General features: G+C 40.3%; 1 protein-coding gene across 1 annotated transcript; it reads left to right on the top strand.

Annotated features, from left to right (window-relative positions):
* Positions 1-331: 331 nt before the first annotated feature.
* On the top strand, positions 332-958 carry LOC141633024 (uncharacterized). The gene has a single exon (XM_074445521.1). It carries the CDS (start codon positions 332-334, stop codon positions 956-958), a length of 627 nt encoding a protein of 208 aa, XP_074301622.1.
* Positions 959-25037: the final 24079 nt, after the last annotated feature.

Raw genomic sequence — 25037 nt, 5'->3', positions numbered from 1 at the left:
TAAAGTTGTGCTTACTTCTCTGTTTACTTATTGGGCTAACATCTTTTTACTCCCCAAATGTGTTTTAAAGAAAATTGATGGGATTTGTAGAAATTACCTGTGGGATGGGACTAGTATTTACATGAGATCCCCTCTTCTTAGCTGGGAGCAGGTGTGCACCCCTCAAGCTGAAGGGGGTCTGGGTATTAGATACAGTCAAGTGTGGAATTTGGCTACTGTTGGTAAGCTAGTGTGGTGGTTGTACAGCAAGCCTGATAGTTTGTGGCTCAAATGGGTCCGTTAGATTTATATCAAACATGATACTTGGGATAGTCATCTTCCTAAGCCTCATATGAGTGGCAATTGGAGAGCTATCTGCAAAGTTAAAGAGACTCTCAAACCTGGGTATAACAATGGTAATTGGCTTGCTGATATCAAGGGGTATACTGTGTCCTCGGGTTATAATTGGCTTAGGCACAAGGAACAAAAGGTTGGATGGGCAAAACTGGTGTGGTCCAAATGGGCAGTTCCTAAACATCAGTTCCCGTGCTGGTTGTTAATCAGGAATGCTCTTAATGTGAAGGAGAGACTTTATAAGCATGGCATCTCTTCTGATGACTTATGCTGCATCTGTAGTAATGAACAGGAAACCATTGGTCAGATGTTTCTTTCCTGCATCTATACCAGGGAGGTGATGCAAGGAGTTTTTGACTGGTTATGTGTTCCTCGCCCTTGTGGTAATGGCATAATTCAGATAGGCAGACGGAATTGGACTCCCATGAAGAAGAACATCTGCTTGAGTGCTATCATGGCAGTGTACTATTTGATATGGCGGCAAAGGAATCAAGCAAGATTAGAAGGACTTTTGCAGAGGCCTTATGTTGTGGTTCAGCAAGTTCAGAGTAGTGTAAGGCAAAAATTGATGAAGTGTAATGGAATTTGTAAGCCTTGTGACAAAAATTGGATTGCCTACTTGTAGGTACATCCATTAATTATTTAGCTTGTAATAGTTTGATTGTGCTTAATGAGAACTAACATTCTACCAAAAAAAAAAAGTTTGTGGTCTTTGGGACGATGAGTTTGAAGGGATTTTCAATCCTTATATTGGTAATGCTATCGATAAAGACCAACATGAAGGACAACAAGAGCAAAGGTCTATTGAGGATCTTTATCATGATAATGAACAAGCTTTTGACTACTTTTTCAAGGTGTTGAGCAACATCAACAACACCTTGGACATGCCCCCATGACATCTCACTAAGGATGAGAGTTTGGTGGAGTCCTCTCCAAACCACCATTTATAAATATTTCTAACTCCCTAACTTGCATTTTAATTCTTACGTTGCATTTTTGTCATTTTTGGATTTTTATGCTTTGATCAAGGTAATTATCATTTTTGAGAGAAGTGAGGGAGGGACTAATGATTTAATTGATGTGTAGTGCTTTAGCTTAGTGTGGGGAAAGCAATTTCCTAGGCTATTCATGCCTTAGTAGTGCCCCTACAATGAAGAACACGGGATTTGAAGAATGAAAAATGACACGGGATATGCAAGTGAACAGATGGAACTGAATCCGGGTAGACCAGGGAGAATCCGAGCGTCTTTAAGGGGAATCCGCTCGTCTTCAGGGAATCCGAGCGTCTTTGGCAAAATCCGTCGGTCCAATTGAACTGAAAAATTGAAATTTTGGGACTGTTGAAGAATCCGAGTGTCCCAGCAGAGAAGACGCTCGTCTTGAATAATCCGCTCGTCTTTGCAGAAAGACACCCGTCTTTTTGCCAGTGCAAAATAAGAAAGCTTGCTCTATTAGAATCTGCCCGTCTTCAGCAGAATCCGCTCGTCCCGCAGTCAAAGAATCCGAGCGTCCCAGCTGAAAGATGCCGTCTTTAGGCAAGAATCCTGAACCCAGAATAGGCAGAATTTGAGCGTCCCGAAGGAAAAACGCCCGTCTTCCCCTGCAGTTTCAAAATTTTCGGGTGTTTTAAATACCCCTCCCACATTCATTTCTTCGTTCATTCATTAAAAACACTACCCATAAACCCCAAAACCCTCATCCTCTCCATCACTAAAACAAGATTTCCTCAACCAAATTCAACAAAATCAAATCCAAACTTCTTTACAACAGCAATTAATCACTCCTCTTCCAACAATAATCAATCCAAGCACCAAAATATTCAACCTTTAAGTCGATTTTTGAATTACAAAGGCAAATCCTTTCATCTTAAAATCGATTTGGATATACTTGGAAATTGAAGATTTTCACTCTTTTCTTGGTATTTTCATCAATGGCAAGAACAAAAGGATCAACAAAGGCACCTAAGGCAAAGGCACTCTCAACAAGGTAACAATGTCTTCAAGCAAAGAAAGCTTCATTGGCTATGGTGGTTGCTAGTGCAAACTTGGAAGTTCAACAACAACAAAATCCTCCCTTGGAAGCGACAACATCAACAACTCCGGAAATTGCTCAATTATCAAAATATCCGGAGGTAATTTTCATTTCTAACTCTCATAGGGATACATTTCCAAGTATGCTAGGAAATCCTTTCTACCCACAAAATTCATATGTGAAGATGCCTTGAACAAATTGGGTGTCCTTGAACAAACGAAAGCCTTCTTTGAAGCCATGGGGTTGGGAAAATTGTTTGCTACAAGAGAATTAACATAACCCTCCCTTACCTTGGAATTCTTGAGTTCATTGAAAGTAACTAAGGTAGAGACTAGATAAAACATCGAGTTTCGCCTTGCCAATGTGAATAGGCGCATCACCTTTGATGACTTGAGTAAAGCATTAGGTCTTAGTGATTCACCTCGTTATTACAAGAAGCCCGAAAAATATGACCCCGCTCCTCTTTAGGAGGCGATTTCCGGGAAGAAATTTGAGAACTTTCATGCTAGTCGCGCCCTATTAGTCCACCATCTAGGCATTAGAGTGTGGCACAAGGTCATCGGGAGTACTATCATTGCAAGAAAAGACAGTAACCACTTTACCAAGCTCGATTGTATTCTACTTGAGTCGGCCTTAAATATTGGAAGGAAATTCACCAAGCCTTATAATGCTCTAAGGCTTTTGGTGGAAAGATGGCTCAATATTGATTGTGGAAAGCAAGGCACCGCTTTTATTGTAAATGGAGGTCTAGTTACTCTCTTGGCCAAGTCCTTTGATCCGAATTTCAACAAGGATAGCAAGTATGTGCCGAAAAAAGGGGGTCATCTCATTGACATGGATTCCATGATTAACAAGTACAAGTGGGTTACTCATAACCCCCTTGACACCAAATATGGGTGGCTCACCAATGATGCTAGATCTTTTACTTTGCCTTCCAAGATATGCCGTTTGAGTGTCCATCGGACGAACTACCTTCTTCCCCTCTCAAAGGAAGCCGAATACATCACCCGTCAACAAAGGAGTGAAATTGAAATGCCTTCCTCCTCCATTGTCACACCACCCTATCCATTAAAATATCAAGAGTTCAAACCCGAAGGTGTTGAAACGGGCAATGACTACATGACTCTACTTATGCAAGCGATGCACAAACAAGCTTATAAGGATCGGGAAGATGCATACTTAGCCCAATATCCACCCCTCCTTCATTTAGCTAGGCAAGGACTACTTGATCCTTCATGTCCTTTGCCTAGTTGGAAGGATAGGGAAGTCTTCATTCCAAGTGCATCTAGGGGTGAGATATCGGGTGACGATGAGGTTATCGGTGATGTGGTTGTTGATGAAGGCATTGATGAAGAGGTAAATGAAGAAGAACAAGATGATGAAGGAAGTAAGCAAGGAAGTGAAGAGGGAAGTGGTGATGAGTCCACTTCTATTGAGGAAGATGATGACAATGATGATATGGTGGAAGACTAGCAAGCTTTGGAGGCTCCTACCCTCTTGAGGTTTGTCTACTTCTTTCTTTGTTTTATTTATTTTATCTTGATCATGGTTTGAGAGTCCTAGCAACATATAGGACTAACACCTCGTCCCCATTGAGGTGTTCTTATTGTTCCCACTTTTGAAAATCCAAAATGAGAAATTTAGTTTCATGCATTGCATCTTGTGTGCATGAACTACCCCCAACTTTGGGACATTAGAAATAATGTCTATCTCGGTTTGGGGAAGTACATGCATACGCAACGGGAGGTAATCTAAATTACGCTCTCCGTCATAAACAAAACCCCATGCATCATGTAGTGTAGATTAGTATAGCTTACATTTAGTGTAGAATTCATGCATCATGTTTGCATAATTTCCCATCATTTTGGCCATTGAGGACAATGCCCATATTAGTGTGGGGATGGCGAATTCTAACTTAACTTTTATTCAAAAATCCAAAAAAATCAAAAAATTTCGAAAAACCATAAAAATTTGAAAAATTTGAAAATCCAAAAACAAGTTCATTTCCTTTGTAGTGTAGTCATGTATATATTGTTGTATATATTGTGTTTGTTCTATCCTTTTTCACATTGATTGACTACGCCACATCCGAGACATGAGGATCATGAAGACCGCATGGTATGATCTTTCCAATCTCCTTTTTCCTCTTTATGTTAATGACTATGTGGCTATATTTTAATTGATGCGGTATGACAATGTGAATCTAGGACTTTCATTTAGTTTATATGTCATGTTAGTTGGTAGAATCATTTGCATTAGGATGTTTATATGCTAGTTGCATCATCGCATATAGTTGCATGTTAGAAAAAATTTGCGAAACCGTCTACTTGGGAAGCTTGACAAGTGTATATAGGCCCTAGTAGATGCTTTTTCTTCTTAATACTTTGCTTGTTAGAATGCTTGAAAAACACCCTAGGATGTGTCATGCTAGTATCCTTTGACCCATGGATTAAGGCCTAGTCAAGAGTACCTTGTGGTGTGATAACTCATTGGCTATCGTTTATTCCAAGGTGACCCTTGAAACCATGCATCCATCAATCATCCATGTTCTACCACATTTTTGTCATCAAATGGAATGGGCACAAAAAGAAATCAATTTGAAATCAATGGAATGAAAAGTGAAAGAAAGTTTGCAAAAATGCATCAAATGAAAAGAGGAGCAAAAATAGACTCCTAAAGCTTCAAATATAAGGCACCCTCACTACATATGGGGTGACTTTGAAAATGTTCAAAAGAGAAATGCAAAGAAAAGTTGAAAAGTTGTCAAGTATTGAAATGCCAAAACTCAAAACAAATGGCAAAAGAAAGTGTTCTCAAATGTTATATACCACAAGAAATTGGGGGAAAAAAAACAACAAAAGCAAACTCCCAAAGTGAAACTCAAATTCTATCGATCCCTTTCTCCATCGTATCCATTTTTGTGCATCGTAGAGAGGGGACGACCATTCTTTTTGTCTAGGCAAGAGGGGGAATTCCGCGATCCTCCAGTGTTTCTAACACCATAGGGAGTCTATTCTTGACAAAAGCATTTAACGATTGAGGACAAAAGTACCCTAACTTGACACAATTTGGAGCTGATTTATTGGTATCCTTCTAGGCTTAGTAGTTTGAATAAATTGCATCTATGAAGGAGTGTGTACCCTTGAATTGCTTCCCTTGTAGATAATTTCCGCCACTTAGATGAGGAAAGTGGCTATTCTTTTGTAGATGCATCCATTACTTGATTTTATGTGCTTAATGTTTGGATGTGTCGCCATTTTGGCAAGACCCACCTTGCCTTGCAAGAAGGCATCCTACCTCATGGTTGTCTTATTGTGAGTTGAAGGGGCGGAGTGAGGCCCGCTAATTGTCTCATATCGGCTATGTTATTAGGTTAGTTTAAATAATGGTCCTACTTTGTCACCTCTTTACTCGGGACGAGCAAAGGTTCGGTTTGGGGATATTTGATGTGACCATAATTTAAGCACATTTAGTCCCCGAATTAGCCTTGTTCCCATGCTTTTTAGTGCATATTTGGATCATTTATTGTCTTTAGTCCTTTGTTTTGCATATTGTTTGAGGTTTTGTGCCCTTGTTAAGAAAGGAGTGCAAACCTTGCATTTTCATGGGAAAATGAGGCTAAATTGATTGAATTCAATGACTAAGCATCAAGGAGAGACAAGATTAGAAGGTCTTTGTACATACTATAGTAGATGGGCAATGATGAGAAAAGATCCTTGCATCCCCGAGGAAATCCTCAAGGATTCTATGAAGAAAAAGGAAGAAAAGAAGAAAGAATGAAGTTGTAAGACAATCCGAGCGGATTGCCCTGAATCCGCCCGTCCAAGGCCTACAATCCGAGCGTCTTCCTCAGCTGGACGCTCGGCCAAAACCTCCCAAATCCGCTCGTCTTCCCCCTCTGGACGCCCGTCCAGAAACACCCAAATCCGCCCGTCCCGTGCCTAAGACGCCCGGATTCCCTGACAGCCTTTTCGTCTTCTACAAACTTCAAGGAAGGATGCGCATCTTTTTCTAAGACCGGCGAAAAAGAGACCGGAGTCTCCCTAGAGACCGACGATTCCTCAAGGACTTAATCGTCATTTAAGCCCTTAGTAAACGCTAATTTATATACCTAATCCCCACTATAAATACCCCATTAGTCTAATTAGAAGAGCATGTTCTTCTTAGCAATCTTTAGTGTAGTTAATATCAATCAAATCTCTCTTTAATCTTGTAGTCAACATTTAATCAAGTTTTAATACAAGTTTTATTTCCTTAATTTCTCTCTTCTTCATCCTTTATTTTGGGTAATTGAAGATTATTTGGTATATTATTGGGATATTGACAACCTTCCAATCAAACATCAAGTACTTCTATTATTCTTTGCTTTATTATTGGAATCATTAGTAGGTATAATTCTCTTAATCCCTTTTTAATTATTGTTAATTATCTTCATTTATTCATCATGTTTTACTTTGTTAGTATGATTGACAACCTTGCTAGCATGTTCAACATGATAATGAGTTAGTAGTTTCCTTAGCTAGGGTTAATGGGTAATTAGGGGAAACCAACATGGGGAATGATTCATGCTTAATCTAATATGTTTTCGTAGTTTATTTGCCTACTTGTTGTGATCTCAACTTATGCACATGTTATGTTTGATGAAATGCGAGCCTATGAATCCTTACATTTTTTACCCATCACCTATCTTTTCAATGAGACTTGTAAGATATAAACCAACTCGAGTCTCATTAGACCATGCATATAGTTGAGTAGGGAAGATTAAGTCGACTTGTAGTTGTTGTACAATCTAATCGATTCGGCTCCGGGACCTAAACTTTCCTAGGATTGTAAGATATAAACCAACTCGATCCATCACAACAATAATTGCTTGCTTATAATTTTAGAATATGTTTGTATGATCAATTCCCATGAATCCTCTATGGCCCCATGACACCCTAGTGCTTTTTATCAATTGTTTACATCTCTTTTAATTCATCTTGCTTGTTTACTTTTATTGCTATTTAGTTTAGTGATCTTCTACTTCAAACCCCAATTGTGACACCCTTAGACACCACTAGTTGCAATAGAAAATCTCATCTCAGTTCCCGTCCCCTGGGATCCGACCTTTACTTTCCTCTTTACTAATTGTAGAGTTGTTTATGAAGTTATAAATTGTGTTTTGGTCTAGGTGCTCCTAACGACAAGTACTGAAAACCAAACCCCCTCATAAGGGATTCTGACCATCTATCATGTTTTAAGTGAACTAAAGCGGTGAACTACGATACTTATAATTGACACGGTCGATGACTCGATATGATATGCATGTGTTGTTGTGGCGATTTGGCAATGCATGCAACATATTAAAAGAAATGCAAAGCAATAAATAAAATTCCTAGTATGGCCTTCCTAAAATAGAAAATCAAATAATCTATTACAAATTCGGAAACCAACTCCTTTTGTCCCTTGAATCTTCAAGTGGCACGCCTCCCAAGACACCGTCTTCGTCGGATCACTTTTCCGAATGGCACCGTCTTTGAAGACGCTCCATAATTACAAATAATAATAAAATACAAAGCTATTACTATTATACATTTGTAAAATGGAAAAACTAATAAAATAAAAATAAAAGTGATACGAGATCATATTAAATTACAACCGAATCAATATTCCCTTTCATTACGGGTAATATTGATTAAACTAAGGCAATAATAAGATAAAATTACATAACTCAAAATTATATAAATAAAAGACATTCAACAATTGAAATATGCAGCATTATAATATGTACCTATCATGCCAAATGATGTGCCAAATCGCCCTATTTAACTTATGTCGTGCATATAATCCGGTTTTATGGAAATGCGTGATAATAACCTTTTAAAATCACTAATTAACACTTAAATCACATCTAAGCTCAAGTTAATTATCCTAACACTTTTTAGGACTCAAAAATTAGTCATCACTAAATTTTTTGACAATAATTCAACTTCATTTAATTTTATGCTCATTTTTTACCTTAAAATCATAATTTATATGAAATAAATCCAAATTAAATTAAACAAAATCCAAAATTTGAATTTTAAATTTTTGAACATTCTGGAATAATTCCATGACACTCATAATGTCAAAAATCATGGTTTAAAATTTTCGAATTTATTTTGAGAAAATATAGTTGCATTTTATCGGTTTTATCTCATAAAATATATAAAGCATCCAAATATTATTCCAATAATTTTTACAACCTTAGATCTGATTAGTGGGATATTAATGAAACTTAAAATAAGTTTCTCAAGCCATGCAATACGTTTTAGCTAATTTTGCTAAAATAGTCACTATTTATGCCATTTTTACTCTAAAAATCCATAAATCATGCTAAATAAGATCTTTTAATCTAGAAATTTACATACACTCTGTAAATATTTCATGTGACATCATATTAAAAGAACATGGCTTAGTTCGAGATTTAACTAATTTTAACCATTTTACCTCTTTTAATCCATTTTTATCTCATAAAAATCATAAACCATGCAATATTAATCAAATTAACTCGAATTTTTACACACAACTTGTAAAATATACATGTGAGGTTATATAAAATTTCCAAGGTCATAAACTTAGTTTAACTTTTTTTAGCATTTTAATTCCCATTTTAGTCATAAAAATGCAATAAAATGACCAAAAATCATTAAAATGAGCAATAAATTTCCATAAATCATAAAAATGACCTAAAAACATTTTAGGACCATAATATATAACATGCATGGTGATTTCGTGGCTTATACTTATAAATCACAAATTTTTAGTTTTATATGTTAACCTTTTAACTCGGAAAAACAATAACCGATTATGCATGCAACATCCTTATGCTCTGATACCACTTGTTAGGTTCATATACCTATTATTAGACTTCTCTAATAGTGAACTAATTAACTAGTTATTTATTTGTTCTTTAAATCTAGTGCATGCATAACAAAATGAAAGATTTATAAGAAAAACAATGTCCCTTACATTGCTAGTTGATTCGAAACTATGGGCACAAGTAAGGTCACCTTCCTTAACTTTTTCTTGAGCTAAATATGATGGATGATCCTCCTAAGACTCCAAATATAGAAGCCACTCCAATAAATTGCACCGAAGATTAATTCCAAAAATTCCTACTAATATTAACTAGATATGTAGTAGAAATATATCCTTAATAATACTAATATTTCTATTATTACTACTTTTAGTAATAGATTTAATGTATTAGTATTTGTGAGAGATTTGAGCAATTGCATGTGAGGAAGAACTTGAGAGAAAACAAGCAAAAACTTCAACCAACAAATTGAGCAACCAAATGCCCATTTTAAAAGACACAAAACCGGTGGCCTTACAAAGGGTAGGAATCTTTTGCTTTTGTTTTTACTCTTTTGTTTAGTATAGGTAGAGCATAGGGAGCATGTGTGTAAGATGTAGCATGAAAAGGCTTGTGTGATATGTCACAATCACACAATAAAAAACATAAACATAAGACAAAAGAGCATCTTTTGTGCTCTTAATGTGGCCGAAAATTTGGACCCATTTTTGCCTTTTGTCATTTGTCCCACAAATGCTTATAAGTCATATGTTTAACAATCTTACATAATTAATTATTAATGTAATCATGTAACACTTAAATATTACAATTAATAATATAATATACACTCCACTTTTGAGTAGTATACTACCATTATATCAACATATAATGGGTCCCATGATTACTAGTTAGTTAAAATTACAACTTCTTGTAACCTTAAATAACTAATTACCTCTAGCTCAAAACTTATATTAAAACCTCAACTAATTTAGTAATTTAACACTTCATTACTTTAAATCTTATTTAATCACATTATAATAAGATGTAAAATTACACTCCCATAATTAAGGAATTAATTAATCTGTATCACATACAATTAATTAAATATCTATTTGGGCCTCATCCCATAGGTGTGACCTAAAGGGATCAACTGACCACCACCGTCACACGACGGTAATGTCAAACTCTAGTTAGCCAATCATTAATGATTAATGACGGTCAATCGACTATATAAAGAATCATCCCTCACGTATTCTTAGTATGAGATTTAATAATGATATTTAAATCATGTGATCGCACTATTGTTGAGGATACATTTCCCAACAGTGTTTTGTTACAGGCTTGCTTATATGCTTACTTCGTCCCCCTGCGCCCGAGGACGACGGGTGACGTGCCTTTGGCTTACCCTGCCGTAAGGGGTTCGCCGGTGGCTCCGTAGAAGTTGAATAAGTCGACTTACGAGGACTGCAGGCATCGGGTGAACGCCCTCCGAGTTGGTGACGTAAGTCGTTGCTTCTTATCTCTTTTGTTTTGTAGAAACGAATAGAGATAGGATGACTTGGTAGCCTAGAAAGCCCTCAGTTAGTTGATTAGCTTTGACTTGAGTGCAGTTTGTCGGGTGGCCTTGGGAGCACTACACAGACGTACCGCCTGCTGTTAGGGAGCGTCTGCGATCTCGCAGTTCCCAGCGTTTGTACCTCGAGAAGGCGATCGAGCCGGTTTGGTACCTAAGCGAGCGTTTAGATCGTCAGTGTTTTAGTGAGACCTTTGTGGTGCCGGTCGATCCGCCTAGGGTGTTGTTCTAGGAGTCGACACCTGATGAGGTTTAGGAGCACCTTCATGGTCGTGGAGGTGAGGAGCTGCTGTTACGGGAGGCCGACTACTGTAGATACCTCATTTCTGCATCTCCCGCAAACCACCAGGTGATGATTGGGCCGCATGTTTGGTACGCGGAACGATTTGTAATAGTTCGTAAGTTTATCGTCAAGTGATTGCTCAAACACTGATGTCTACTTCTCAGTTGTCATCTACGCGCCGATACGGTCGTTTTGACAGTAATTAGAGTACATTTGGAGTCCTGGCCTAAAACCGTCTTCATTTTCTGATAACCGTTAAATCCCGAGTCAGAATGTTCTGGAATGTTCCGGATATTTCTATTCCATATTTTATAAATATTTCACAATCTTTTAATCTTTGGTAAACAATTTCCCGTAATATTTATACAAGATATTAAGGAAAACCAAATTATCCCGTTATTCCATAACTTAAACACGGAAATCTTTCTTCCGCAAGAGGAAACCACTTGGGAACAGACGCAGCAGGTGCTGCGCCTCTTCCAAGAGACGCAGTGAATTTTGCGCCTCTTCCCAGGTCCTTTTCTGCGTCTTTTTCGTATCTTTTTCATATCTTTCCTAGATTCACTTCCAAAGTCTCTCCGAAAACCCTATTCCTTCACGTGATTAATATAAATAGGAGGCTTCGCTCCTCATATTTCTCACGCGAGTGTCCGCCCTTCTCTTCTCCCTTTGCATTCTAGACCTTTGTTCTTACTTTTTGGCGTCTACGTGCTTGAACATTCGACCACGTAAGCTCGGATCCTTCTGAGTACCAGCCCTGTTTGCATGACCGACCGATTTGACCAAATCCACAACTAATCAACGTAACTAATCTTAATCGTTTTCCTCTTACGAGGGCACTTTCGTCTACATTCGAGTCGAGCATCACTAATCGTAAACTTAGTTCATCTCGTTTCGGCAAACATGTAAGTCTGAGGGTGTAAATCTCTCTTTTATTATTGTTATTTACCTTTTTGTATCATTAATGTAAGGTTTATGTCGAAAACACCTCTTAAAACCGATTTCTAAAACCTCGTGTAAAACCCTTTTTTACGGATTTCCAGAAGACAAATCGTCAGGAAAGGACGCAGCAACTGTTGCGCCTCTTCGAAGGAGCGCAGTGCCTGCTGCGCCTCTTCGTGAGGCTGCCGCAGTTCCTGCTTCCTTTCTTCTTCCTTCGTCCTCTGTAATTCGTCAACTTTTATTCGTTTTCATTTGTTTTCCTTAATTCTTTGATACGATAACTTAATAATTTCACATGTACATAAATCATCATCATTAACACGTTTAATTCGTCATAAAATCCGACTTAAATCCCTTATAATCCAATATTTGCGGGTTTTTGTCATTAAAATCAATCCGGGTTGTGGAAATTCTATTCGTTCATATCGGGTTTCTGGAATTCGATTTTTTGATATATTTTCATCTGTCGATTGTCTTATTCGTCATTAATTTGTCATATTTAACCTATTTTGTTCACCCATGTCACTAATCAATCGTTCATCCATGTAAATAAATTCGTCCTAAATCCGTCTCATCCATGTTTTATTGCTTTTATGACCATCAATCACATGTAAATAACCTGATAATCACTTCCATCGGAGTAAATATCGTAATTAACCATTAAATTCACCAATTTACATTAACGATCTGCAGTTCCGGCTTCACAGCCAGAACTCACCCTTGGAACAGACGCAGCAACTGCTGCGCCGCTTCCACGAAGAGGGCGCAGTCCTGCTGCGCCTGTTCCAGGTTGATTTCTGCCTCTGAACTTCCGTTCTGCCTTGACCTAGTTTATTAGGTTACGTATAATTGACTATTAACCGTATTATCGCCTACTGATCTGTTCATTAATTCTTTTTTTTATTCTTTTTCTCAAATTATCCGTTTTAAAGGTATTTTCGACACAAATCAAATGAATCCAATGTAATTATTGTAATTTTCATTTTATTTATTGTATTTGTCATGTTTCTTGTATCATTTGTATGGCTTCACATGTAATTGAGCACTAAATCCTACATCGACATTAATTGTATGCTAAATTACGTGTTAACCGACTTAGTCTAATCTTCACATGTTAGGATTAAACTTGGATGTAGCATTGCATGCATATAATCGACGATATATCGAGTATAGACGATGTCCCTAATCATTAGTAGAGGCCGCTATCGAGGCGGGCGGGATTAGGTGTTCGATCAAAAGAGCTTCCTAATATGTACCCTCACCCCTTACTCCAGATCTATGTGAACATCCGTGTTTATTGGCATCCACGAGAGTCATTCTAGACATAGAATGCTAAGGGTAACGATTGCTTGGTGTTCATGTCTCTACTTTATGTCTTAGCATGGCACGAGGTATTCGAACGGTTTCCAATTTTTCACAATAAATTGGTGGCGACTCCACAAAATGCAAACGCTTGTTGTCCTCCCAAGCGCCCCCGTGGGCCTATTGTCCACAGTTTGGCGACTCCGCTGGGGATAATACACTTACGTGTAGCCAAAAGGGTGAAACTTGAATAAGGTTAGGGAATAGTTTGTACAAGACAATTGTCGGTTTTCATAACTCGGTCTTCCTAGATCGTTTCATTCGGCCTTCCTAGGCCCAACCCAACCCATTCGACCAATCGTCCCGTCTAAACGGTCCTAATTCTTATTTGGGCCTAAGGATGGATAGCGATTGATGTCATCCATACCATGGTACTTACTCTTGTTTGTATCAAGGACTTTCACTACTTGAGGAAATGGACTAGGAATCGGCCTTACTCTTGTTTGGTACGAGCCTCTCCACAAACTTCGGGTTTGATTGTTCGGTACGGCAACCCACCCTTTAAACCAAAACCCTTTTAAATGCACTCAGGATCCCGTTATAATGTTTGTATAAATGTTTATACCTTACGTGATCACCATTTCTAAACGAAACCATGACGATTTTTGTAAAAAAAATCAAAACTCATTTTTAAATGAAAATTTCGAAAAGGCCATTAATTAGCGCAAAACCCAGTCAAAACTCTATCCGTTTGTCGAGTCAAAATTCGGGCCCAAGCCCATTTCAAAACCTCACTTCGAGTCCACTCCTACAACTACACTATAGTTGACTAGGATACACATTTTCAAACCTTTGTCTTTTCTTCAAAGCTCACTCAACACAAGTGGCACACACCCACTTCACAAGTCAAAACATTTCTTCTCTTAGTAAGTGTGTTAGGATGGTCGATCGTGTTTTGATTCGTCGTCGATCACTTAACCAGTTTTCAAGATGCCTGAAACAAGTGACGTGAACTTCAATCAACTTCAAGATGGTAATGATCGAATCCTAGCCGCACTAACTCAAATCCAAGTTACCCAAGACCAAGTGTATGATCGCCTCGACACCATCGAGGGCCGAATCTACGCCGTAGAAACGAGGATTCCTCCTCGAGAAAGTGAAGTCGTTGACGACTTCGTGAATGACTTCAGGGACGACATCCCTCCCATGGGTGTAACTGCAGCTGAGAAAAGGCTCCAATACTTAGAGGAGCAATTGATGTATCTTAAAGGGGATGAAATTTATAGGGAGAATTAATCGCAAGTATGAGGCCGTCAATTCCAAATTGCGAACCAACTTCAATATGACGGATATCCCTTAATTCAAGGGGCACGAAAACCCTTTGAACCACATCCGTGCCTTCAACGATTACATGTCTATCAAAGGCATCAAACCCGAGATGTTATTAAGGATCTTTCCTTCATCTCTTGACACCATCCCAAAGCAATGGTTCTACTCTTTAGAACACAAGAAGATCGCCACTTGGGAAGATGCCGCAATCGAGTTTTCTAAGCAATATGAAGATAATGCTAAGATCCAAGTTAACATGCGCACTTTAGAGGTTCTTACCCAAAATGACAAAGAAGGATTCACCGACTTCGTAAGTAGGTGAAGGAAGACTAGTACCCAACTAGTTGAACGCCCCGATGAGGCTACCCTTGTGGAGATGTTCGTGGACAATCTCAAACCCATCAATGCCAATCATTTGAGATACCAAAACATCAAAACTTTCAAGGACTTAACCGTACTAGGAACAAGGATTGAAGATGACATCCGTAACGGGCTCTTGTCCAAAACGGTAGGTCGAGGATATCAAGGCTCAACGAGTCGTTCATACGGCTCCACTAGCAAGACCGATGAGGTTAACCTTCTCGAGCCATCCATGAAAAGTACCCCACCAAGGAAATTCACAAATCTTGGGGACACTTACTCCAACGCTCTTAAGAGGTTAATGAAACAAGGCAAACTCCAACCCATAGGACATACTCCCAAACCCGAAAACAAATCCAAATTCTGGGACGAGAACTCGTACTGTGAATACCATAGGGGCAAGGGGCATGACACAGCAAAATGCTACAAATTGAAAAATGTGCTTCAAGACATGATTGAGGATGGTCGACTACTAATACCGCCGGGAGGTAAACCCAACAACACTCAGAACCCTCTTGGGATTCTAGTGATCACAAGTGAAGAATCTACCATAGATTGTTCACACCTCATTTCTCCAATTGAAGATGAGATCTACGCGATCGAGAATGAAGGGTTCTACTATACTATCTCCCCTACCATTTCCGACTTCATCACATGGGCAAGGAGTGTGGATAGGCAAGTCTGGGAATTAGAAAATGTGGTGACAACTTTACATGTCCCCAATGCGACACCTAAGGAGCATCACGCAATTAGAAGACGAAATCATGAGAATGAGGGAACTAGCTACAATCAATGCAGCATGTGCCACTAATCTTCTCTCAAAATGTGGTGACAACTTTACATTCTCCCAATGCGACACCTAAGGAGCATCACGCAATTAGAAGACGAAATCATGAGAATGAGGGAACTAGCTACAATCAATGGAGTATGGGCCGATGATGATGAAGACGAGTATCTCATTGAACACTCCGTAGTCAAGGAAATTGTCCAAAATGGTGAAGTCCAAGACGTGGACCACATAACTCGTTCGGGGTGTCCATATCAAAACACTACCCAAAAAGGTCCAACCAACGTTGTCACACCAAATGATAACGAAGATGACTCCACTGATCATTTGCTCAAGCAATTACAGAAGACAAAGGCTGATCTTTCAGTCTGGCAACTAGTAGCAAGCTCATTCCCACATCGCCAAGCTTTACTACAAGCTTTGGCCAAACTAAATGTAGCACATAACTCCACACCCGAAGACGTAGTCAACTTGGTCTTCCAAGAATCACCAAAGCTAAGTAATCCTATTACTTTCTCAGATGAAGATTTGCCACCTTTTGGCGCGAGTCACAACTTGGCTCTTTACATCACTGTCATTTGTCTAAAGAAGAATGTGCCAATGACCTTGGTAGATGATGGCTCCGCGGTCAACGTCATACCCCTCAAAACGGCATACAAATTAGGCATGAAAGAGTCGGATTGGACCCCTACCAATCAAGGTGTTCGCGCATATGATGGTACACGGCGAAAGGTAGTAGGACTCGTTAACCTAACCATAGCCACAGGGCCAATCGAGCGAAAGGGTAACTTCCAAATAGTGGACATTGAAGCTTCCTTCAACATACTCCTAGGAAGACCTTGGATTCACGCTTCCAAAGCGGTGACACCCACCCTTCATCAAAAGATTAAGATCCCACTAAATGGCAAAGTGGTGACGATCACTTCGTCACCCATCAAGGCAATAATCGAAAAGAAGTGGAACAATCAAGTCCTTGCGGATCCAGTATATGAGCTTGGGGGCTTCCAAAGCATAAGTGTCATAGAAAGCGAGTTGGCACCCCTATACTACGATCCCTACTCCAACTTGGTGGTCAACCACATACTCAAATCCAAGGGATACTTCCCTGGAATGCCTTTGAACCCTATCCGAAGAAACACCTTCGCACCCTACAAGGAAGGCAACTCAAAAAGGATATCACTTGGACTAGGGTACAAACCCACTAAAGAGGAAGTTCTCGAGATGCTTGCTCAAGTTCAAAACCGTAAGTACGTAGGAGTCCAAATGCGACCCTATCTCCCTACCCTAAATGGATACTTCGTTAAGGATGGAAGTCTAGAACTCTTTCACGGATTTCCCGAACCTTGGCACTATCTCGAAAGGAAACTAGCCAGAATCGAGATCTTTCACGATTGCTACTTCATTCCTCCAGAAACGGTTCCTACCGTCAAAACCCGTCAAGTACCTTGCTTAGACGAACAAGCTGTTAGTCTATTGTTTGGAGAAGATCGATTTGTTAGAGCCGCGCAGGATGAGATCATTACCATGATACTTCAAGACGATCACTTCAACCCCACCGCGTTAATCACGAAAACAAACGAATCGCGAAAAGGATGGAGAAAATCAATCAAGTGGACCAAAAATCAAGGAAGACTCTTCAAGCTCACCACTGGAGAAGGAGAGATGTTCAAAGGAGAACCAGAAGATGATGAATTCGAGTCAGAGTCAGAGTCGGAGTCTAGAGAAGTCACTAAGGAGTCTCCTCCTGTCGTCATCCCCATTCCCTTTGTTTCTCCTAGCTTAGCCTCAAATTGTAACAGTAGTTCGGGAAATGTCCCAACAACTGTCCCTTTACCGCCACTGACCACAAAGCAGATGGCTTCTTTGTTTCAACTTTTCTCAAAATTTAATATGAATAAATCAGGTTCTGCTTACTCTTTGTGTTATCTTGAGTGCTATTTTGTTTACGATGATACTGAGGATGACCAAGACCCAGACTCAATTGAGATACCTCCCTACGTAGCCAAAGAAATACTACAGGAAGGGTAAGGAGGACCAGTAATAGAGAATACCGAACCCATCAATGTAGGAACCGAACTAGAACCCCAAGAACTTAGGATAGGGACTACCTTGAGCTCAACCGAAAGGGCCAACTTCATAGACCTCCTACACGAGTTAAAAGACGTTTTCGCGTGGTCCTACAAAGACAAGCCAGGGATCGACAGGGATATCGCCGAACATAGAATCCCGATTAAGCCAGGTTTCAAGCCTGTAAAACAGAAGCTTCGTTGAATGAGAACGAAATGGGCTCTCAAGATTAAGGAAGAAGTCGATAAGCAATTCAAAGCCGGGTTCATCAAAGTTTCCGAGTTTCTGACTGGGTAGCCAACATAGTACCTGTACCCAAAAAGGATGGGACAATCCGTGTTTGTGTTGATTTTAGAGACTTAAACAAAGAAAGTCCTAAAGACGACTTCCCTCTACCACATGTCGACATATTGGTGGACAATACCGCAGATCACGCATTACTATCCTTCATGGATGGGTATGCGGGTTATAACCAAATCAAGATGGCCATAGAAGACATGCATAAGACCGCCTTCATCACTCAATGGGGAACCTATTGCTATACGGTAATGCCATTTGGGTTAATCAACGCCGGAGCTACATACCAACGCACCGCAACTACACTCTTACATGACATGATGCACAAAGAAGTTGAGGTATACGTAGACGACATGATTGTCAAGTCCAAGGATAGAGAGGGGCATATTGAGAACCTTCGTAAATTTTTCGCAAGGCTACGAAAGTACAACATGAGGCTCAATCCTCAGAAGTGCGCATTCGGAGTAACATCGGGTAAACTCTTGGGATACGTCGTTAGCCAACGAGGTATAGAAATAGACCCTTCCAAAATCAAGGCTCTGATCGAAATGCCACAACCTCAAACAGAAAAAGAAGTCAGAGGATTCCTGGAAAAAGTGCAATATATAAGTCGATTCATATAGAAACTCACCATGATTTGTGAGCCTATCTTAAAAAAGCTCAAGAAAACAGACCACACGATGTGGGATGATGATTGACAAAAGGCATTTGACCGAATCAAAGAGATATTGGCTAAACCACCAGTGCTCATGCCACCTCAACAAGATCAACCTCTTGGTTTATATTTCACAGTAACCGAAACAGCCATGGGTGCCATGCTAGCTCAAGCCGTACGAAAAGAAGAAAGGGCTATCTACTACCTTAGTAAGAAGTTCTTGGAGTATGAGTGCAAATACTCACAACTCGAAAAGACATGCCTCGCTCTTGTGTGGGCGACGAAGAAGCTACACCATTACATGCTTAGCTACTCCGTCAAAATATACTCTAAAATGGATCCTGTAACACCCCCATATTCAGAGGAGCCTTAACTAGGCCTTCGTTAGCATATAAGGGCGTTACCATCTCGGTTGCCCGAGGATAGTAATAATCAAATGTCGATAAGAGAACTATTATGTTATATTACAAGTGATTTAAACAACAAACGATATAAAAGATACAACTCAAAGACTACTCGCTAATGCTATCAAAACTCGTGAAGACTCATCCCTGCCCAGACTCCAGCTATCAACAACATCAACACCTGCTAAGACCGACTGCTCACCATAAGGGATCACGGCAGACACATAACAAACAAACAACCACACAAGGTCAGTACTGAGATAAGATACGACAACAACAACTACAATTACCAACACAATACAATACTATCAATCTCAAACACAATCACAATAACCCAACCAACTCTGTCACTGACTGTCCACTGGACAAGCCCTGCCAGTGGGGGACCGCAACCGTTCCCACCAAATCCACGTTCCTCATAATGAGCGATAACCCTATCCATCAATGTGCACATCCCCTCCCGTGGCGGGTTCCACGGAGGGCGAAACTAGGGCGTGAAGCCACTCCCGCAAGTGACCCCACTCAGTCGAGAACTCGTCTCGAGAACCAGAGACAACAACCACAATCACCATCACAACCGTCACGATACAACTACGATACCAAGCAATCACAATACAATCACAACGACCGACATAGTAGACCATCTACAGAAACTGAGTAGGCGAACCAACCTTTAAGCAACTGCAACCAACCCATGTCGACAACCAACATATCCAGCGACCAAGCACGGCCTATAACCATAATACAAATATCTATTACTATCAAGCAACCCTAATTGTAAAGAACAAGGACACAGATGATGATTATGACATACCTATAGGGAGAAACTCAGCAAAAGACCGCTACCCGACTCAAGTGACGCTCTTGTAAGGCACAAGGATCTTCACAAAGGCTTCCATGGAGGTTTTGAGGTGAAGGGAAGGGAAAGAGGCGACTGAAGGATAGGAGGAAAGTGGCGGAAATGATATGCGAATTTAACAAAACGCGATATAAAACCCTCGCTGAAAACTCGGTACTCGATCGAGTACCCAACATACTCGATCGAGTGGCCCCCTACTCGATCGAGTAACCTAGCTACTCGATCGAGTAGCCTCTACTCTATCGAGTACCACCCTTAACACGCAACCCAAAATGGTTTTGGCACTCACTTCTAAGACTATTTCCGCTCCCAAGGTCAGTCAACGCTGGTCAAAGGGTCTCAAAAAGGGCGGGTATTACAGTCTTCCCCCCTTAAAAGAACTTCGTCCCCGAAGTTCAACTCACCTATCTTACGCACAAGACACGGAAAAACACGACATCACCAATCTTTCTACTCAAAACATTGCTCCCTGGAAATATCGTCCCCCCCCCCCCCCCCATGTCATCATCATCACCGTCTACGCTCTATACCTATCGACTCTTACAACTATCACGCAAACATTATCACCGTTAATTATCACTCTATATGTATGCATCAATTCGTACAACTATTATATATCAAACATCAACCTTGCCATATGAGCCAACACAAATGACCATTACTCATCTTATGATAACGACTATCAACCCGAGACGTATCTTATATCAACCTCATACTGCACAACTAACACCACTGTGTTACTCACTAATTCATTCTATTACGACACATCGCGCCGCAACTAGCTCTTTATGACGGTCCTTTACAACATACTATCAAATTCATTTCAATGAACTAAAGTAACCACTTACACTTCATATAAGCAATGTGACCAAAGTACTACAACGACAACAAAACATTGTAACGAGTAACAACATAACACAACAAAACATTGTAAACGTATAACCATATAACTTCAAATTCAGCCTTTTTATTTTGCGACATTACCCTTTCCCTCTAAAAGGAACTTCATCCCCGAAGTTCACCACCAAAATTACAACACATTTTACTTATTACTTGATTCATAACATGTATTAGAAACATATTATTTATTATGGACATTACTTACTAAGAATAAACTCGTTAAATTACAAATCGTATACAAACCACCGGGATAACTTGCCGCCGTCGATAAAGCACGTTAGTATCATATGCACACACATACGAGGGAGTGTAACTTCAATGAATGAATGGTAAAATGGCATATGTAATATTAAAACAACAAGAAACCGTCATCACCTCACTAGTTGTTATAAATATGCATATAAAACCGAAACTTGACTTCCGACACATAAAATTAACGGTTCATAGGTGTTATTACGCACTAACAACTACATTAAACATTAAACTTGCAATTATAAAACAATTGAACATTTTTAATTTTCGAAAACCTCCTGTAACAGTACTACTCGATCGAGTATGTATCGGTACTCAATCGAGTGCCATGCTACTCGATCGAGTAGCCCACATATTAGAATGATTTTTATCCCACTTCCCTGCAGCTACTCGATAGAGTACGGGGTACTCTCTCGAGTACCTACAGGTCACAGTGCCTTATAAAACTTGTCGTAAGCCATCATACATAAACATAGTTGTCATATAATCCGAGCCGGGATAACTCCCCGACTCCCAACATCCTGCAATAAGCTCAAAATATCCAATCCGGCCTTATGGCCAACAATACAAGTCCATAACTAAGTCACAACGAAAACAACTACTAAAGTCTAACAATACTATCAACATCTAAACCAACTACCATCAACAAAGATAAGGACGAGGAGTATCACTCCTCATGCTGCTGCTGCTGCTCAACCATCACCTCATCATCACCACCACCGCCAGAAGTACCTGCTCCCGATGACCCAATCCCCGTATCCACTCCTGCTCCATCTCCCGGGCTCACGTACCATGGGGTCAAGCCACCGTAGGCAAAGGACTGAGGTGTCCCCCACGTCGACTGATCCACCCCGTAGGAATGGAAAACCCCAGTGTAGTCCCCAACTCCACTCCACCAAATCGGATGTGGTCCCTCGGTCCCTATCGCTTGAGCGTACGCCATCTCGTGCATGTTCCGGAGTGTCAAGGTAGATGACACTCTCTCTGCCAAGTAGCTGGATCGCGTCTCCGGGGTGTCGAGGTAAGGGTAGCACGGAAAAGGGTGCTGCTGCTGCTGTGGTTCCACCGGCCGTGGCCTAGTCTCCGAGGTCCTCTCCCTCACTCGACGGGGTCCTCTCCCCAACCTATGTCTGTCCACCGCCACGACCGACGCATTCTCGCCCTTCTTTGGCTCTGGCATCACCTCGAGAATCGTGTCGTCAATGAGGTAGGTCTGCAGATGGCGGGGTCTATCAACATCCTCCTCCTCCTCCTCCTCCTCATCATCTGAGTCCACCGTCACTACCGCCGGCTCTAAGGGCACCGTCGGTGGGAGGTGCTCAGGAGCTGGAATCTTCATACAACTCACGCCCCATACCCTCCAAGCTAGGCTACCGTCAGCCAAAGTCCTCAACCATTTAAGGTCGAGATTGTAGTCACGATCCATAGTGGGCACTGGGTAGCTAGAGGAACGTACTCCGAAGAAGCCTCGAAAGAGGTTAGCTTTTCAGCTAACCGAGTGGCGATGGCGCCACAACTCAAGTATCGGGAAGAGGCTGTGGCCATCAAGGCAAGGGCAGCACAAACCATCGAAGGAGCATTAAAGACCACTTTCCTGGTCCGCTCCGGGTTCAAGTAAGACATCAGAAGTAACACCTCATGGTTGTTCAGCTTACTGATATCCGGTCGATCATAAAGGAGGTTCGAGAGGGAACGAAGAAAGATCCTCAATGTGACATGCTGAACATCATTAATCAACATGTTACTCGAGGTGGGAGCTGGTTTCCCGGTCAGACAAGGCATTAGGCGGCATACACCGCACTCAGCAGGGATATCGGTGATGGAGTCCTTGGGAGGCTTGGCCAACCCAAGGTGGGAAGCAAACTGGTCCATAGAAAGCAAGAAACTAGTGTTCATCAACCGAAACTCAACGGTCTGGCCAGCGGGGTCATAGATAAAGGAGCTCATAAACTCCAAGGTAAGAAAAGGATAAGAGTGTTTCCTCAGCCTATACAAACCCATAAGGCCCAAGGTCTCAAATATGTGACAGACATCCGTCTCTATCTCCAATTCCTCCAACAATGTAGTATCTATACACCTCGTTGGTCTCATCTTACGTTTTTGTAAAACTACAAAACGCACTCGCTGTTTGAAATCAACAAAAACAACAGAATGGTGCTCCGGAACTGCGGGTAACACAGGTCCACTCCCTTCCCCAACCTCAGTCGGATTACCCCTCCCCCGTTTACTTTGACGAGTTCCTATGTTCAGTCTCGGCATCTGTTTCAACATATGACTTAAGCAACTTGCATAAACACGTAAAGCATATACTTCATGTAATTTGGACTTAACATACTCAGTTAGGCACTCAAATTCACCAACAAATTCGACATGTGAAGCACAGACTTCATGCCATTAACTTGAATACTAAGCTAGGTACACACATTCACCAACAGTTTCCCAAATTTGACATATAAGCTCAGTTTACCACTACTCATAAGCCACAGTTGTGAACGATTTATCATGGTGAATACACATGCTCAACAGATTCGAATGTCCTAGCATGATTCTAAAGGTTGTTCCGAACACACTTCTAATCACATGTGAGGCATTCTTACTAGTTCATGGAAAAGAATAACTTAGAACATATCATCATCACCCTTCAATATTATGAACAACAACTTAACTAAATTTTTCAGACGGTCTTTACAGCTGTAACAATTTTGGCATATTTCCATCAACTATCATCACTACAAACATATTGAAGTTCAACTTACACTTAAACAGTCGTAACACAACACCAAATTCCAGTTATAATTCACGAATTTCCATTTGAGGCACTTTTAAGACGGAGTTTTAAGGCAACTTTCTAAGGTTAAAATCATCAAAATCCATCCTTCACATGATATAAACAATACATAGAGCTCAATTCTACCATCTAACCATTGTAAAACAACCAAAAATCAATTTCAATTTTGGAAACCCTAGAAATTTCGGGTTCAATTTTTGCAATTTGTAGTCTAATTTAAAGCAATTAGTCATCAACAAACATGGGATGAAGGCATGTGAATCATATTGCAACTATTAAAAGCAACAATCTAACCATATGAATCGAAAATTTCAGATTTTATCCTTATTCTAACACATCCAAATCAATAAACCATGTAAATTAGGAAGAAAAGCATACCTTGATTGAGTACCAAAGTAAAGAAACGAAATTAAACAAATAAATCAACCCCAAGAATCACCACTAACCCAAGAGTATGAGAGATTTTGAGAGGATTGTAGACTTAGGTTTCGAAATATAGGAGATGAATGGGAAGAATAGAAAGAATAAGGGTTTTAAGAAACCCGTAAGTCTCACTGTACAGTAACCTACTCGATCGAGTGCCTAGGGTACTCGATCGAGTACCACCCTACTCGATCGAGTAGGAGCTATTTCGTCGAGTATCTGCAGGGAATCTTTCCACATCCCGACGTCATAGCTTCCTAACTAGATCGAGTGAGGTCTACTCAGTCTAGTAAGCACTCGCACACGGTCAAGTATAGTTAAGTACTCGGTCAGAAATACGAAGAAAATTGAAGATACCTGCAAAACAACACCGCGTGTCGATTCCAAACTAAGTTCGGAATTCGGTACTAATTATCACATTCTATCACGTTTTACAATCATTACTCAAGCATTAAGCATCGTCTCGACAAATAAGGTGTACGTCACATTACGCTACACAATTACCTAACTCGGTTTACCTGCTACCGAGTCCCTCATAAAGATAAGTACGTCATTATATAACACTTAAACTTGTCTTAACATATCGCTACCAAACTCGCGTTCACAATAACATAAAACATGTAATTAACATTAAT

This window comes from Silene latifolia, chromosome Y, assembly GCF_048544455.1.
Source record: "Silene latifolia isolate original U9 population chromosome Y, ASM4854445v1, whole genome shotgun sequence".
Lineage (NCBI taxonomy): Eukaryota > Viridiplantae > Streptophyta > Magnoliopsida > Caryophyllales > Caryophyllaceae > Silene > Silene latifolia.
The sequence above is the reverse complement of the archived record's forward strand: the minus strand, read 5'-3'. Positions and strand labels throughout refer to the sequence as shown.

Excerpts from the sequence above, each read along its gene's own strand:
- LOC141633024 (XM_074445521.1), top strand. The coding sequence starts at position 332 with ATGAGTGGCAATTGGAGAGCTATCTGCAAAGTTAAAGAGACTCTCAAA.